The sequence below is a fragment of the Phascolarctos cinereus genome, unplaced genomic scaffold (genome assembly GCF_003287225.1).
Source record: "Phascolarctos cinereus isolate Bilbo 61053 unplaced genomic scaffold, phaCin_HiC Scaffold_4;HRSCAF=312, whole genome shotgun sequence".
In the NCBI taxonomy this organism is placed as follows: Eukaryota; Metazoa; Chordata; class Mammalia; order Diprotodontia; family Phascolarctidae; genus Phascolarctos; species Phascolarctos cinereus.
The window spans coordinates 82290935-82308484 of NW_027555847.1; the positions used below are offsets into that span (position 1 = coordinate 82290935).

Genomic DNA, 17550 nt, shown 5'->3' on the forward strand with positions numbered 1-17550 from the left:
TAAGGATCTTTTTAGCTCTAAAGCCTCCAATCAAAGTTGTGTCATTTATTCACTAATGAAATTTTTTTAAGTAGCAGAATTTCTATTAAAAATGGTCCACTATCAAAGCTTATTTTAGTCATAATGTGCTCAAGTAGTTTTTAAGGCCCAGAAATGAAGTATAATTTTAATGAATCTGTGGGATGAAACTGCAAAGTGAAGATGCTAAGTATTGCAAATAGATCTCATCTGTTACTAGCCTGTGATAACTGATGTTCTCTTATGCTCCCTTGTAGCCATAGACACCTCATTTTAATTGCCCAAAAGATATTGTTCCCAGGATTATCGTTCCTTTTCTTAGCTATCACTATGACCCTTTTGCGGGGGGTTGGGAGGGAGTTATCCTACCTCTGGATATATGAAACCTCCCAGGTACCCTAATACCTGTTGGTAACCAACACCCCCCCCAACTTACATTGATAGATAGCATACTTTTAAATTCTTCAAAGTGCCAAGATATTAATTTAATCCAGTGCTTTGCAGAATTGTTTTTGAAATTAAGATTATATAGCAAGTTCTGTTAATTGGAATTCTTATTAATTTATATCATAATATTAGAGCCAAGTTCCTGTGAAAATTATCTTGTGTACTCCAACATTTTTTTCCCTTTTAAAAGGATAATCATTTTTTATTATATACTTAACAACTAACAGTAAAAACAGACATACAGTATGGGACAAATCAGACAACATTACAGAACCAAACAAAATAACACAGCAAACAAAATGCTTTTGTTCTGTGCCCCTTTTAAGGCCCTCTCAAAGTTTTGCTACTTTTGCCCCTTTTTTCTTTTTTCTTTTTTCATAATTGTGTGTGTGTGTGTGTGTGTGTGTGTGTGTTTTTTCTGGTTCTCTTAACTTTGTTCTGTATCATATTACAATATCTATTTTGATCTTTTGAAATCTGGCATGTTACTTTATAATTCAACTAAAACTTATTGCCAGGTTTGATAGTCTTTTCTGAGTTTTCATCATTCTTGCCTTCTCTGCTGCTGTTGACACCGTGGACACACTTTCATCTCCAAGATACTCTTTCTTCTCTGAGTTTTTTTTTTTAAATTATTTTCTCTTAATTGTCCCTACCTATGTGGACATTTATATCATGCCCCTTGTCAGTGTGTGCCAGAGTGTTCTTTTGGGCCTTCTTTTTCTACCTTTTCTACACCTTTTCTTGGTGAGCTAATGCCTTGCAGATTATTTACAGATTTATATATATAAAACCCTAATCTCTCTCCTGAGTTCGTCACCAGCTGCCCATTAGACATTTCATACTGGTTGTCCCGAAGATACCTCAAACTTAACATGTCCAAAACAGAATTCATCTTTCCCTTCAAGTGTTATCCTTTACCAGACTTCCCTATTTCTGTCAAAGGTTCTACTGTTTTTCTTGGCTTAGAAGATAGAATGCTGGATTTGAAGTTTTTTTTAAAAAAGACTTGAGTTCAAATCCTGCCGCAGACTCTTAACTTGCTGTATGGCCCTAGGCAAGCTACTCTTAGCCTCAGTTTTCTCATCTGTAAAATAGGTTCTTGTGAGGATTAAATGAGGTAATATTTGTAAAGTGTTTTGCAGACCTTATAGTGCCCTATACATGCTAGCTAGTCTTCCAGATTAGCTAACTCATTGTTATCTTAGATACTTAATTCCATGTATCCAGTCATTTAGTAAATCTTAGTGTTTCTGCTTCCATAACATCTCTTCTTTTTATTGACTTGTTCAAAACCACTAACTAAGAGACCCTCTGAAGCAAATGCTGCTGTTTTTCAGATCTTCATCGCCTCTCTCCTGGGCTATTCCAGTGGGTTCCAGGGTATGAGTGTCCAGAAAGAGAGAGGTCTTTTCTGAGGTCTTTTCCTCAGTTCTCATCCTCCTTAATGTCATCTCTCTAGCTTTTGACAGTGGGTTTTGTGGCTCCACTGTTTCTTAGTTCTGCCAATCTGAATGTTTCCTTTCGGTGCAATATCCCTGCCTTTTGTGATACTGACTTGACGAGTGAGCATCAAGGCGGGACACTCCCAACTTTAGCACGTGATCCCCCATCAGTGGACATTGCTGATTGGCTAGTGAACACAATTCACTTAAAGCAAAGGCATTCATTAAAATAACATAGTAAGAGCAATAGCTATAAAACAGTTCCGTCATAAGCCTGGGCCACACTCTTCCACAGGTAGAGATAGTGACCACAGAAAGAATTGGCACAAATTTGGAATACACTGGTAGTGAGGTATATGTGAGGGAACGTCTAGCCCAGGCGACTTAAGCCTCTTGTATTATTGTAGGACTTTGATATCCTTTCTTTCCCCATGGAGTTCTCATGCAGCGTCTCTTCTGAGTAGATTGCTCAACTAGGTCTTAGGGTCTGCTGAGGCTCAAAAAGATTAAGTAATTTGCTTAATTCTACAAAGATTACTTGGTAGAACTAAGATTCAAACCCAGGTCTTCTGACTCCTATTTTAGTGCTCTTTTCACAGTACCAACTGTGATGGCCACATTAATACCAGTATAATTTATTTTAGAAGTTGCTGCTTCTTTCTGCTGCAGGCTTGATTAATTCTTCTTAGTGTGAAGTTCCTTCTCTCTATATGCTACAAAATACCTGTCATTTTTCAGTAACTTCTTAAGCTGCTTTTCAAGCTGTGTTCATATACTACTACCTGTGGTCAAGTGGTCAGTAGTCAAGAAGGACAGGGAGTATTGACAGTCTCCATTATAGACACATTGCTTGGAACTAGAGTTGGCTCGCAATTGAGTAAGAGTCTCTTGCAGTTTAGAGGTACCAGGTTAAAAGCAGTGTTTTATCCCTGTTTTCTTTAAGAAAAAAAATCTGCATGATGCCCTTGAATGCCTTTCCACTTTTACTTTGGTAAACTCCTGCTCCAAAAGCTTGTAGCAGATGATTGAGCTGCAGTACAAGGTTTTTTCTCTTCCTTCCTTGCCTAAAAACTTGGAAAATGTATAAGTGTAATAGTTATGTAAACGTTGTTTTGTTTTACTCAGTAATTGGTTTCCCATATTGCAAAGTTGTATAAAAGGATTACAGTATGTTTTTAATATGTTTGCTATAAACTTAACATATATATGACTTTTTTCCTTTATTTTCCTTATGGTATTAGGTGACATTTATGTGAATTTTTTTTTCTAGTGAATAAACAGAGAAAAGTTGCAGTGGTTCAGCCAGAAAAACAGTAAGTAACACCATAGTATTCTTGATAATTGCCATTTAGACTTTCATTTTATAGAAAAAGAAGTCATTTGAGAGGAGTATACTTTCTGTATATTCTCTTCTGAAATATAAATGATTTTTAAACATAAAACTTTATTTTAGCATAGTACAGATTGTCTTCTTATCCTGAAAATTCATCCTTTCTTAGAAAGAGAAGTGGAAAGCAAAAATGCAATAAGTTTTCCTTGACTAGTTCATGCAGCCCCAATATTTGAATTAGAATTTTAATATATCTGTAGACAAATGGGATGGGAATGGGTAGCATGCTAGGTTTTGCTAGTAAAGAATGGGAAGTATCATTCAGGAATATGCTTGACGGAATGAAAAAGATTCAAGGCCTCAAACATAAAGAGGTCAGCAGTTACGTAGAGATAAACATAAACTTTAATTAGGTTATAGAGCTAAACCTTTGCTTGAATATTAGACATTTTCCTGATTGGGGGCTCAGAGCTATTGTAATCATACTGCTAATTTTTTATCCAATATAAATCTTAAAAATGCAGAAGAAGGGACTGTATGTACCTAATAGGCCATTATATTGCCTCTGAGCAAAAAAGTGAGCTAATTGTTTGAAGAAGGTGGTGATGATCAGATCTCCAGAGAAGAATGGGTAATAACTAGAGAAAGGACCACCCCTACGTCACCCTTAGAGACAGAAGAGTTCTCTGTACCTGTCTAGCAGCAATAACAGAGCATAGAAGAGTGATTATCAGCAGGTGAACTCTATCCTTTCTGGAAGAGATGTAGTCAGCCAGTTAGGAAGCATTTGTTAAGCACTCGCTATGTGCCCACAGTATGTAAGTGCTGGGGATACAAAGAAAATTTTTAAAAAATAGGCCATGTTTTCAGAGGGCTCACATTCTAATGGGAAAGTGAACATGCAAATCCCTCAGAGAAAAGGCATAGGGTGGCAAGGAGAACTAGGAAAGGCCTCCAGCAAGGAGTGGAAATAGAATGAGTCTTAAAGGAGGAAGCCAAGGAAACCAGGAGGTGGAGGTGAGGAAGGCAAGAATTCTCAGGGCATATTGGAAAAAGCGTGTGAAAAAGCATGGCGAAGGAAGATGGAATGTCAGTGTTCAAGGAACTAGAAGTAGGCCAGTGTAGCTGGATCCTAAAAATGAATGGAGAAGAGGAAAAAGGTGAAAAAGGACTTTCAGTACCAAATGGGGGAGTTCATATTTCATTCTTAAGGTAATAAGGAGTTACTAGAGTTTAATGTGGGGGGAGGATAGGGGGGAGGTACGGGTGTGACATGGTCAGATCTGTGCTTTTAAAACATTGTTTTGGCAGTTACATTGAGGATGGATTGTAGCAGAGAGAGACTTGGTACAGGGAGACCAACCAGTAGGCTGTTGCAATAGTTCAGGTGTAAGGTGATGAGGTCCTATACCAAGAGGGGTGGTAGTGTGAGAAAAAGGAATGGTTCGTATTCAGATGTTGTGAAGGTAGAAATGACAAGATTTGCCAACAATTTGGATATATGGAGTGATAGTGAAAGAATTGAGGATCACATGGAGGTTGTAAGCCTGGGTAACTAGGATGATTATAATACCCTCAATAGTAATAGGGAAGTTGGAAAGAAGGGGAGGGTTTGAGAGGGAAAGAGAGTGAATTCTATTTTAGGCATGTTGACTTTGATATGTCTATGGGCGTACAGTTTAGTATGTCCAAAGGGTAGTTGGTGATGTGAGACTGAAACTCAGGAGAGAGATTAGGTCTGAATATATAGATCCGAGAGTCATCTGCAGATAGAAATGATAAAACCTATAGGAGCTGATGGTATCACCAGGCAAGATGGTATAGAGGAGGAAAAGGAGAGGATCCAGTTTGAGATTTGATGGATACTCACTGTTAGTGGGTGTAGACTGGATAAAGATCCAACAGAGAAAACTGAGAAGGAATGGTCAGATGGGAAGAGAACCAAGAAAGAACAGCACCAAGAAATTCAGAGGAGTACCTATCTAGAAGATGTACATGAGCAGTTTTAGGTTGTACAGAATTCAAGGAAGATGAAGGCTGAGAAAAGGCTGTTAGACTGATCAATTAAGAGGCAACAGCTTTGGAGAGGGCAGCTTCAGTTGAATGATGAGATTGTAAGCTAGAATGCAGAGGTTTTAGAATCAGCTGAGGAGAGGAAGTGGAGGTAGAGTGTAGATTGTTTTGCAAAGAGTTTTGCCAGGAAGTAGAGGAGAGATATAGGACAATCCCTATCAAGGATGGTTGGATCAAGTAATTTTTTTTTTAAAGGATGGGTTTGTAGGCAGTAGGGAAGGAGCCAGTAGACAGAAAGAGGCTGAAAACTAAAGAGAGAATGGGGGTAATACTGGTTGTAATGTCTCAGCAGATAGCCTCAATTTTTTTTGTAAAGTATTTTGTCAGGCCCTTAGCTGAAGGGTGAGGGGAGAAGGTGCTGTGGAAGAGTCAAGGAGGGATGAAAAGGTTTGGTACAGTTGCTGTGGTGAGTGGGATAGGGAATCCTCTAATGAATCCACAAGGATTGCCTTGCTGCAGTGACGCCCAGCTACGATTACGTAACATAAATTTTTAGTCGACCCAGGCAACACCGTTTCATGATTTGTTTCTAACTCAGTTCAGGGGCACATAAATAGGAGCAATGGAGGCAGATGGTGGGAGTAATTCAAGGTTAGGGTTGGGCCAGGTTATGGGTGATTGGACAGGGGGTTAGGTATTTGAAGAAGTAGTACTTGTTCTTCTCCAGTGGGGGGAAAAACAGCATTTATGTAGTGCTAGGCACTGTACTAAGTGCTGTACTAGCACTTTCAAGTATTATCTCATTTTACCCTAACAAGCACCATGGGAGGTATGTGCTATTATTATCTCCATTTTATAGTTGAGGAACCTGAGGCAAACAGATGTTAAGTGACTTGCCTAGGGTCACACAGCTGTTAAGTGTCTGAGGCCACATTTGAGCTTGGGTATTCCTGACTCCGGGTTGGGTAAGTTACTTAACCTTTGCCTCAGTTTCTTCATCTATAAAACAAAGATAATACTAAAAGTCTACCTCCCAGGATTGCTATGAGGATAAAATGAGATGATATTGAGGAAGCATATTGCAAATCTTAAAGCACTATATAAATTCTAGCTTTTGTTACCACTATTATTATTATGACATTGCTCTGTAGATGAATTGAATACTAATGAGAACATTGATCTTAATTAGGTTATCAACCAAAACAAGTGAGAACATGTTGTTCAGAAAAGAGAAATTATTCAGACTTGCAGTGGGCAGAGTAATTACTGTGGTATTCGTAGCAGTATTATCTTTATTAATTTTTTCTAAGTTTAAACAACTAAGCAATGTAGCCATTGGAAAAAAAAATAGATTTTCCTTGTGGTTTGCTTCTTCCGATTTTCTTTGTTTTTTAAAATCCAAAAAGTAAAAAAGGGGGGGGGATGGGGAGCAGCTGGGTCTCACAGTGGATAGAGCACCAGCCCTGGAGTCAGAAGGACCTGAGTTCAAAATGTGGCCTCAAGACACATAACACTCACTAGCTGTGTGACTTTGGGCAAGTCATTTAACCCCAACTGCCTCACAAAAAAAAAAAAACAAAAAGTCTGATAACATATATTACTCCTTCATTGAAAATGAAAATCACTTTAAGAGTGCAGACTAATCACAAGACTTTATTCATATTGTTCATCAGCCCACCAGGCCTTGTTCTTCTATTTTTGTAACCATGCATTTAAAAAAAAAATCACTCACAGGCATTTTTACTTTTATAGATTTAGCCATCCAGTGCCTTCATTCTCTTATTAATTTGAAGTGCATGGAGTTACAGATTTTTCCTTATCTTGAAGACTCTTCATTCAGACTAAAAGGACCAGAACAATAACCATTGAAAGCTGGTTTGTTCTCTTTGTTTTCCCACCTCAGAATCATACCTTCGAGGATGGTCCATGAAAGTCTGAAGAGTCAGGAGCCAAATCCTCCAGATTCAGGTATGACCTTGGGCAACCTTTGTTTTTCCAACCCCTAGACCAGGCCTTTGTAGAACATGAGAATTGGTTTCATTGATTTGTTAAAGGAAACCACAAATGTAGTTCAGCTGTCCTTATGATCATCCCTAGGTTAGCTTATATGTTCACTTAGATAATGCCTTACCCCATACCTTGGTATAGGACCAAGGATGCAGATTTTGCGGTGTATTATTGACCATAGGCTGATTTGGGTTCAGCACAAAGACATTAACTGATATTCTTCATGTCATCTTTGGGCAGACCACTTGATCTTTTAAAAGGTAAGGCAATACTTTTAACTAGAGTGAATTTGAAAAACGTGATGAAGTTTTTTTTTTAAAAGCTAAAATAATAAGAGACTTGTGTACTATTTTTTCCTCAACCAAGTTAATGCTAAGAACATTTATCAAAAGTTTCTGTTTACTTTTTTTTGTAAAAATGAAACTACTTTTAAATTATCTGAACAACTTGGTGATGCAGTAGCTTTTTTTTTTTAGCAGCAATAGTTGCTATTATCAATAGGAGGGGAAAATTTTGTGCTAGGTGCTGATTGAATGAAATCTGAGCTTTACTGTAACCAAATTTTGCTTAGAATAAAACTTTATATTCTCATTGGTGAAACTTAATTTGTTGGATGAAGTTGTCAAATCTTTATTCCTTTGATATTTTCCAAATAATAGGATTCAAGGCTGCTGCTTCAGTAGATTCATGCAACACAGTAAAGTGGGTATGTAGAAAGCTGTGCTGCCTGGAGAATACCTAGAGAACTGATGGGAAAGAGTAGTCAGTAATTGGCTGATATTAACTTGGATGGATGTCTTTAATGGAATACCCCAGACTCTTCTGTGGAATAAAAGCTTGCCAGATTTGCAGATGACACAAAGGTGGAAGAGGCAGCTAACTCACCAGATAAAAGTCAAAATCCAGAAGATTCTGACAAATTAAAGTATTGACTTTAGTCTAATAAGATGACCTTAGTGGAGATCAATATGTTTGGAATACTAATGATCAAATCAGCTTCATAAGTTGTGATCGGAGGACATGTGAGACAGTAGTGTTGATGCGAAAAAGTAATAGCAATGACTAGTATAATTCAGCACTGCAACATGGCAACCAGAAACGTGAATTTGATTCTAAGTTGTGTGAAGTGTTTGTAATGAGGAAGATGATAATGCTACTGTATACTTTGCCCCTATTCAGAACATATTTAGATTTCTGTGTTCAATTCCAGGTAACACCTCAGAAGAAGTACATTGATAAGCTAGAGGGAAAGGTTGCTGGGATGGGGAAGTCTTGAATTTTGCTATAAGAGGATTTGAAGAATTGGGGATGTTTGGTCTCAGAAAGAGAAGAGAAGGCCCCAGTGGGGCAGGGGTCAGGGGTTGGAGACAAGATAAGTGTCTTCAGGTGTTTGAAAGGCTGTCGTATAGAGGATGGGCCAGATTGGCGTTCTGAACTCTAGAGGCTTACCCAGGAACAATGGACCAGCATTGTAGAGAGGCCAGCTTAGGCTTGATATCCTAACCTCTGCTTTCTGCAAGAATGAGCTGCCTCGGGAAATGATGCTAAATATGGACTAAAAGGACCAGAAAAACAATCACAGAAAGCATAGGATGATGTACTTGGTTTGTTGGAGAGGAGATTCCTGCTCAACTATAAGCTGGCTTCCATGGCCTCTTAGGGGCATTTTCTCTCTGAGATTCTGTAATTCTAGAAGGTTTCTTTTTTTGTTTTGTTTTTGTTTTTTTGTTTTTCATTCTTTATTTTTTTAGGCAGTTGGGGTTAAGTGACTTGCCCAGGGTCACACAGCTAGTAAGTGTCAAGTGTTTGGTCTGAGGCTGGATTTGAACTCAGTCCTCCTGGGACTGGCTTCAGGGCCAGTGCTCTATCCATTGCTGCACCTAGCTGCCCCTCCAGAGTTTCTGCTCTGTGTTTGAATTCCATATGTATTCAGGGAACCTATACTAATTAACAGCACAGTGCCTGGCACATCGGAGGCACTTAAATGTTTGACTTGACTGTGACGACTTGACTAATGTAATGGGATCTATTTGTCATAAAATTATAAACCATTAAAACCAAGCTATGTCTGTCGTAGTTAAGATATTCATTGAAATTTTAAAACACAGTCTGATGAGAGTGTGTAATATAACTAACAGTAAGTCTTTGGATAAAGGCATAAAATAAAATCCAAATAATTGTACTGATTAATTTAAAGAAATTAACCCATGTAGAACAAATCTACTTTTACTGTTGAAAATTACCTGTATTTTTATAGATAAGTCTTTAACCCTAACCCATCTTTGTTTTAGAAATAATTTTTAATATTAGGACCAACTCTATACTAAACCTAGCAAATATTTGTTGTGAATCCTTATGTTATGAACATGTATTTTGTGTAATGTCAGCCATTACTAAGTTCATTCTTAGAAAGACAGACAAAATTAGATTGCATATGAGTGTTTATTTCTTTCAAAGCTTGTGGAACATGCACATAGAAATATGCTTGGGAGCTCATAGTGCAAATGAGCCCGAGGATGGACAGACAAAGCAAATCTTGTATCTTCAGAGAAATTCCCTCTCACCCCTACCTCCCTTCCTGGCTCAGGATGCCTGTATCAGCCAAAATTATGATCTACATATGTGTTAACCATGATATGAGAAAGGAATTTCTTAAGTGGATGGATTGTAAATACAATAAGGTAGGAGAATGTCAAAGTGTCAATTGAAATTACAAATTCAGGATATCCACCTTTCCCCTACATAGCATATGTCCATAAAGTACTAAAATAAGAAAAGGCCCACAAATTCAAGACAATCTCCAGTCCCAGGCACCCTGTCTTTAGTGGTCATAAACAGAAGAGTGTTTCTGGTCAGCCTCATCTGGCCCCTGTAGTTGTTGACACAGGAAGGGGCATTTTGAATTCACTCAGAGAGCAAAGCAAAGGATATCTGTTATGCCAGAGCATACAAAGCATTATGGTAGGTTAAGCTCAGAGTGAGCCAAAATGTCTCTCCTGATTGGCCAATCCAGGTGTTAGGCCTTCTCAGGTCTTGGGGGTTCAAAATGGTTTGGGGTGGGGTCTACAATAACATATATATTCATCCCATACTTTTATTCAAAATCAAAGGTACTGAAGCATAAGTAGGAATAATTCCCTGTTCTTCCTTCATCCTCTTTTGATTCATGTTCCCCTTAATTGAACCTCAACTTTTCTGATGAACTTTGCATATAAAAATACCCCTAAAAGTCAAGCTGAACATTACCATGGCCTTGCTACTCTCCTGGGTTTAAACCAATACTAGTGAGTGGATAGAGTGTCTGGCCTGAATCGGGAAGAGCCGAGTTCAAATCCAACTTCAGACACTTACTAGCTGGGTAACCCTGGAAAAGTCAGTTAACCTGTCTGCCTCAGTTTCTCCATCTGTAAAATGGCAATAATACTAATAACACCTATCTCCCAATGTTGTTTTGAGGATAAAGAGATGGGATTTGTAGAGAAAGAACTATGCAAATCTTAAAGTGCTATATAAGTGCTGGCTATTATTATGTGTAGAGAGTTCTTGGTATGTAATTTGCTTTATTTGGGTTTTCTTAGGGTCTACTTTAAGGGAAGCATGGGATGAGTAGTAACTACATATTTGAATACAATTATCTCTTTCACATTGTGGGGAGTGAGATTAAGGGTATGTGTGGTTCTACCCACCCCAAGTGATCTGGAAAATCCATGTAAAATTTTTTTGGCCTTCCCTTCATACCAGAAAAGAAGTCTGAAATATTATGGTATTAAAAGATAAAATATGTTTATATTACACAATACTGTACATATGTTTTCTGCATTTCTGAATTTCTAAACTTTTTCTGTATCATCTGCTGGCCTTTGCAATATTATCTGTGACTTTGGCAAAACTCCCCCCAAATTCCCATTTAATTGTATGTCAAAACCTCAGTGGGGAAAGTTGTGATGTGGAAGAGATAACTGTGTTTACAATTCTTTTCATTTTCCAGTCACAATTAATGGAAAATACTTCTGTCCAAAGATCTACTTCAACCACCGTTGCTTCTCAGGGCCTTATCTTAACAAAGGAAGAATTGCTGAACTGCCTCAATGTGTAGGACCAGGAAACTGTGTTCTGGTTCTTAAAGAGGTAAGGAGGGTCTGCAGACCTGTGAGTGGCTGCTACTCTGTCCTGGGAGAGGGAGGCAGAACCTGACTTTCTTTTTCCCCGTCTTCTCCCACCTCTCTATCCTTCCCTCCTACCCCCAAGGAAAAAAAACAAAAACAAAAGCAAGAACCATAAAAAGAGGTGAGGGTTGGAAGGGTCCTTAATGGTCTGACCCTTGGTATGTACAGGCTTATGGATTTCACATCACTCTTACAGGTTAGTTCCAAAATGGTGCTTGTATAACTGTCCCTTCAAAAATTAAAATACCGGACTCCTAATACCTGGAAGGGAAATGAGGGAATTACAGCTCAGAATCACTGATTCTTACTATGTTAGAGCTTTATAGAAAATACACAGCATTTTTCCTTTCCTCAGCATTGCTAACTAGTGCTCTGTTATTTTTTGGAGGCTTGCTCCTTCTGTGCATTGTAATCTCCATCTCTGATGTTAAGTGGGTTTTGGTTCAGGATTGAATGTGGCAGTTTAAGGAATCAGGTTTCTTAGCTAAAATGACTTGGTGTGAAAGCTGTACTAAACACCATCTTAGACAACAAACACATCTTATCACACATCCTTATCACCTTCTTATCTTATAAAATGTTTATTTTATCGCATGTAATTGTAAAGTGAAATTAATTTTCAAAGTTTAATACCTGCATTTCTGATAAATTAAACATAAATCGTACCAGTTTAAATTAGTTAACTTTTGAAACCAACCCCATATTCTCTGTAATAAGAATAATCACTCCATAACACATTTACTTTATAAGGTTTGATTTCTAGTTTACTGAATGTATTATTAAGCAGATAGTTTGAGGCTGTTATTATTGTTTAGTGGCATATGTCCATGAAGAACAAATTTTGTCAAACTAATGACAACTTACTAGCCTTTTCTGATAGGTATACTGAATTGACAGATCATGCATTGTTATTGATATAGCCAGTAGTGTGTTGGTAAATGTTTAATAGCTGGCTCTCTGGGAGGGAGAGGGTGTAAGCATGAGACACTTTTAAGTTTAATCTGCATTATTAACATTTTATCTATTGCTGTAAGTCTAGACAGTCAACAGCAATCAAGCTCTGTTTGTTGCATTTGCTTATTATCTTTAGGTAAATGCTGTCATACTGAAAATTTAAGTTGCCTCTCCCAAGCTGGTTTGAGCTGGCTTTAGCATACCACTGTCTAGCACATTTTTATTTCAGGAAGATGTTTGCCCAGGTCTCTCGTGGCCTTGTGTACAAAATAAAGAAGTGTGGGCAGTATGGTAGAGCAATTAGATTTGTAACTGATAAGTGAACGATACCCAGAGACTTGATTAATAAAGCCTATGATGGGAAAATTCCCATTTCCTTATCTCCTTGTCCCTATGCTTCAGAGTTATTATCTGCTGAAAATTCTCTCCTTCTCCAGCCTTTCATTTCTATCCACACCAGTCTTACCCACCTGCAATATTTGTTATCATCCTCTTTCCTCTAATTCCATGGTATCCTCTGTAATCCTCAGTTTCCTGTTAACAAACTCTTTGTTAGTCTACATTTCTTCATGTTCTCTGCATCTTCTAGATTGAATGAAAACTTGGCTCTCTTTCAAGAAGCCTTGAATCCCTGGCCACCCCCTCTAATTCTGGGTATTCCAAGAGGAAGGGTTGACTTACTCCTTATTCCTCACTCCCAAATTATCGCTTTGCTACCTACCATCACACCCAGCAAGCTCTCTCTCTGTGATCTATACTCTATCCATCTCTTGTCTCTAACTCCAGCTGCTTGTCACAGTATTCTGTTGATTTCCAGATTATTCTCCCTCCTTTTTCAAGGAGTTTAGCGTGTGACTCATAGTCTTCCCTTCTTCACTCTAGCCTCTGTCTTTATACTTGGAGATGTTACCATACAGGTTGATGTTCCTTAGGACAGCCTGTTCTCCCATTCCACTGACTTTCTCAATTCCCGTGAACTCCCTTTTCATTCCTCCTTAGTCCTGCAATCATGGCCTTAATCTTGATCTGATCGTAACCCATCATCCTTCCATTTCCAGGACCCAGAATTCTGACTTCCTTTTTCTTCAGACAGTACAACCTGTACTTCAGTCTCTCCTGCTTCACACCTCCTAAACATAGGATCTACATTTAGAGCTAGAAGATCCCTTATTGAATCAAACCCCCTCATTTTACAGATGAAGAAACCAAGGCCCAGAAAACTCATATAGTTTAGTTAGGACCATACAACCAGTAAATGTCTGAGGCAGAATTGGAACCCGAGTCTTCCTCCCTCCGAGTCCACTGTCCTATATATTGTACCACAGTCCTCCTCTAATCTTTTCTTCCTATTCACCATGATTTCCTGTCCTTCTAGGTTATCCTGTTCGCCCAGTCCATCATCCCTGCTGTGGTCTCTCTTGCCTCATTTCATAGTCTTGACCTGTGGCTGATAGTTCAACCATCTGTTATTAGCTACCCTTGAATTCTTTATCCCTTTGTCCTATCACCGCCCACAACAGCCCTGAATCTTTTGCCTCCTTTTGTATCCCCAGTGCCTAGCACTTAGTGGGAATTTAGTAAATGTGACTGACTTATTAAAGAGTGTTTTGGAATTGTGTTCATATAGTTCCTGTATGTCTTGGTAGGTAGACACCCAAGTTATTTTATACTCTCTGTAGTTATTTTAAATGGAATTTCTTTTTTCTGTGTCTTTCTGCTGGATTTTGTTGGTAATATATAGAAATGCTGATGATTTATGTGGGTTTATTTTATGTCTTCTAACTTTGTTAAAGTTGTTATTAGTTTCACTTAGTTTTTAGAAAACCATCATAGCATTTTCAAAAGTAATAATCTTGTTTCCTTTTGCCTATGATTATTCCTTCAATTTTTTCTTGTCTTATTACTGTAGCTAGCATACCTAGCACTATATTAAGTACTAATGGTGATAATGGACAGCCTTGCTTTGCTTTTGATGTTATTGGAAAGGCCTCTGGCTTATCCCCATACCTGATAATATTGGCTCTTGGTTTTAACAGTTACTGCTTACCATTTTAAGGAAAATGCTACTTATTCCTATGTTTTCTAGTGTTTTTATCAGGAATGCGTATTATCTTTCTGTATTGATATGATGATATGCTTTTTATTGCTAATATGGTCAGTTATGTTTATGGTTTTCTTCATTCTTGAAATAAATCCAGCCTGGTCGTATTTATAATCTTTGTGATGCCATAGTTTCCTTGCGGATATTTTATATAAACTTTTCGCATCAATATTCATTAGGAATATTAACCTACAGTTTTCTTTCTCTGTTTTGACTCTCCTGGCTTAGGTATTGACACCATCGTTGTGTTTTAGAAAGAATTTTGTAGAGCCTCTTTTCCCCTATTTTTTTCAAACAGTTTATGTATTATTGAAATTAAATCTTCTGTGTGATTGTAAATCCATCTGGTTCTGTGGATTTTTGAGGGGAGTTCGTTTATTGCGTGTTCAATTTTTTTTTTCTGAGATAGAACTATTTGTCTTCTGTTTCCTGTTCTGCTAATGGGCAACTGACATTCTTGTAAATATTCCTTTCATTGAGATCATTAGTTTTATTGTCATATAGTTGGGCAAACTATCTCCTAATATTTCTTCTGTTCTTCATTGGTTGTCAGTTCACCTTTTGTATTTTTGATACTGGTAATTTGTTCTTCTTTTCTTTTTTTTAATCAGGTTAGCCAATGACTTATCCTTTTTATTTGTTGTTGATGTTGTTTTTTTCAAGAAAATCATATTCTTCTTTTATATATTAATTCAATGAGGTCTTTTTCTTTTTACCTTTTGCTTTCAATTTTTTAGTTTCCTTTGATTTTCAGGATTCCTATTTTGTTTTTTAATGTTGGGGTTCTAATTTTTAAAAAATAATGTTTTATTTTTTCCTCAATTACACATGAAGACAGTTTTTAACATTCATTTAAAAAATTTTTTGAGTTTCAGATTTTCTGTATTTCCCACCTTCTCCTCCTTCCCTAAGAGGGTAAACAATTAGATGTGGGTTATACATGTTCAATCATGCAAAACATATTTCCATGTTAGTCATGTTGTAAAATGTAAGAAATAACTCATGCAGACTCAGGAGGGATGAAGTTGAAAGCCCAGGTTATTATGCAGTTGCATAATAACGGGTGTCACAAGGACTACAACACACTGTACCAAAGAAGGAGTTCACTGTTTATCTCTAATCCAGGCCACAAAGTCCCTCTTCTGTTTCCTCATTGGCTGAATACTCCAGATTGTACAACTTTCTGGTCTGCCTATTACACATTTACTCCCTGACATGTCTCTTCTCCTTCTTCATACATCCTATGTTCAGAAAATGGTGTCTTAGACACCTGGAGGTGGAGAAGCTAATATTCATAAGCCTATTAAACATACACACTCTAATTCTACTTACTAACTTCTATCAGCAAAACAAGATAAGATCAGCTTTATCCCATTTTACTTACTTTTAGCAGTTGTTTCAATTTTATGGAATCTTTTGTTCTACTTAACTGATTTCTGTCTGCAAAACAAGATAAAACCTGCTGTATCCTGTTTTACTTAGTTACTTTTCTAGCTGTTTGCTCCAAATTTATGGAAACAAACATTTTCCTTATATCTCATAAAAGACACAGACCCAAAGGAAAAAATAATGAAAAAAATACAGAAAGTGAAAAACAGTATTCTTTGATCTATGTTCAGACTCCATCAATTCTTTCTCTGTAGCTGGATAGCATTTTTAATCATGAGTCCTTTGTAATTGTCTTAGATCATTGTATTGCTGAGAATAGCTAAGTCTTTCACAGTTGATCATTGTATAGTATTGCTGTTACTGTGAACAGTGTTCTCCTAGTTCTACTTCCTTCACTTTATATCAGTTTATGTAAGTCTTTGCAGGTTTTTCTGAAGTCCATCTGCTTATCATTTCTTTTTTTTTTTTAAATATAAATTTATTTATTTTTAGTTTTCAACATTCACTTCCACAAGTTTTTGAGTTCCAAATTTTCACCCCGTCTCACCCCTCTCCCCACCCCAAGATGGCATGCATTCTGAATATCCCTTCCCCTAGTCTGTCTTCTCTTCTATCTCTCCCCCCTTCTCTTATCCCCTTCCCCTTCTATTTTCCTGTAGGGCAGGATAGACTTCTGTACCCCATTTCCTGTATTTCTTATTTCCCAGTAGCATGTGAAAACATTTTTTTAAACATATGTTTTTAAAACTTTAGGTTTCAAATTTTCTCTCTTCCTCCCTCCCACCCACCCTCATTGAAAAGGCAAGCAACTCAATATAGGTTGTACATGTGCAGTTATGCAAAACACTTCCATAGTAGACATGTTGTGAAAAACTAACTCTATTTCCCTTAATCCTATCCTGCCCTCCCATTTATTCTATTCTTTCTTTTGACTCTGTCCCTCCTCAGAAGTATTTCTTTCTGATTATCCCCTTTCCCAATCTGCCCTCCTCTCTATCATCCCCCTGCTCTCTTGTCCCCTTCTCCCTCTATTTTCCTGTAGGGTAAGACAGATTTCCATACCCAATTGAATGTGTATGTTATTCCCTCCTTAAGCCAAATCCTATGAGAATAAGATTCACTCATTCCCTCTCACCTTCCCCAGTTTCCCCTCCACTGTAAGAGACTTTTCTTTTCTGTTTTTTTTTTGTGAGATAATTTACCCCATTCTACCTCTCCCTTTCTTCTCCGAGTATAATCCTCTCTCATCCCTTAATTTTATTCTCCACATATGACCCCTTAATCTTCAGTTCACCCTGTGCCCTCTATCTATCTGTCTGTATATACATACATATAATTTTTTTCCTCCAACTACCCTAATACTGACAAAGGTCTCATGAGTTATAAATATCATCTTTCCATGCAGGAATGTAAACAGTTCAATCTTAATAAGTCTCTTATGATTTCTCTTTCCTGTTTACCTCTTCATGTTCCACTTGAGTCCTGTATTTGAAAGTCAGATTTTTTCTTGAGCTCTGGTCTTTTCATCAAGAATGCTTGAAAGTCCTCTATTTCACTGAATGACCATTTTTTCCCCTGAAGGATTATACTCAGTTTTGCTGGGTAGGTGATTCTTGGTTGTAATCCTATCTCCTTTGCCCTCCGGAATATTATATTCCATGCCCTGTGGTCCTTTAATGT

General features: G+C 37.5%; 1 protein-coding gene across 5 annotated transcripts in view; it reads left to right on the forward strand.

The window, feature by feature from the left end:
• SFMBT1 (Scm like with four mbt domains 1) overlaps window positions 1–17550 on the forward strand; it is a 166324-nt gene that overhangs the window by 123744 nt on the left and 25030 nt on the right. For all 5 annotated transcript variants that reach the window (XM_078152290.1, XM_078152289.1, XM_020971489.2 and 2 more), the window contains 3 exons: window positions 3181–3223; window positions 7157–7221; window positions 11249–11388. In XM_078152290.1, coding sequence (XP_078008416.1) covers window positions 3181–3223; window positions 7157–7221; window positions 11249–11388 — 248 coding nt within the window. The remainder of the gene's footprint in view (window positions 1–3180; window positions 3224–7156; window positions 7222–11248; window positions 11389–17550) is intronic.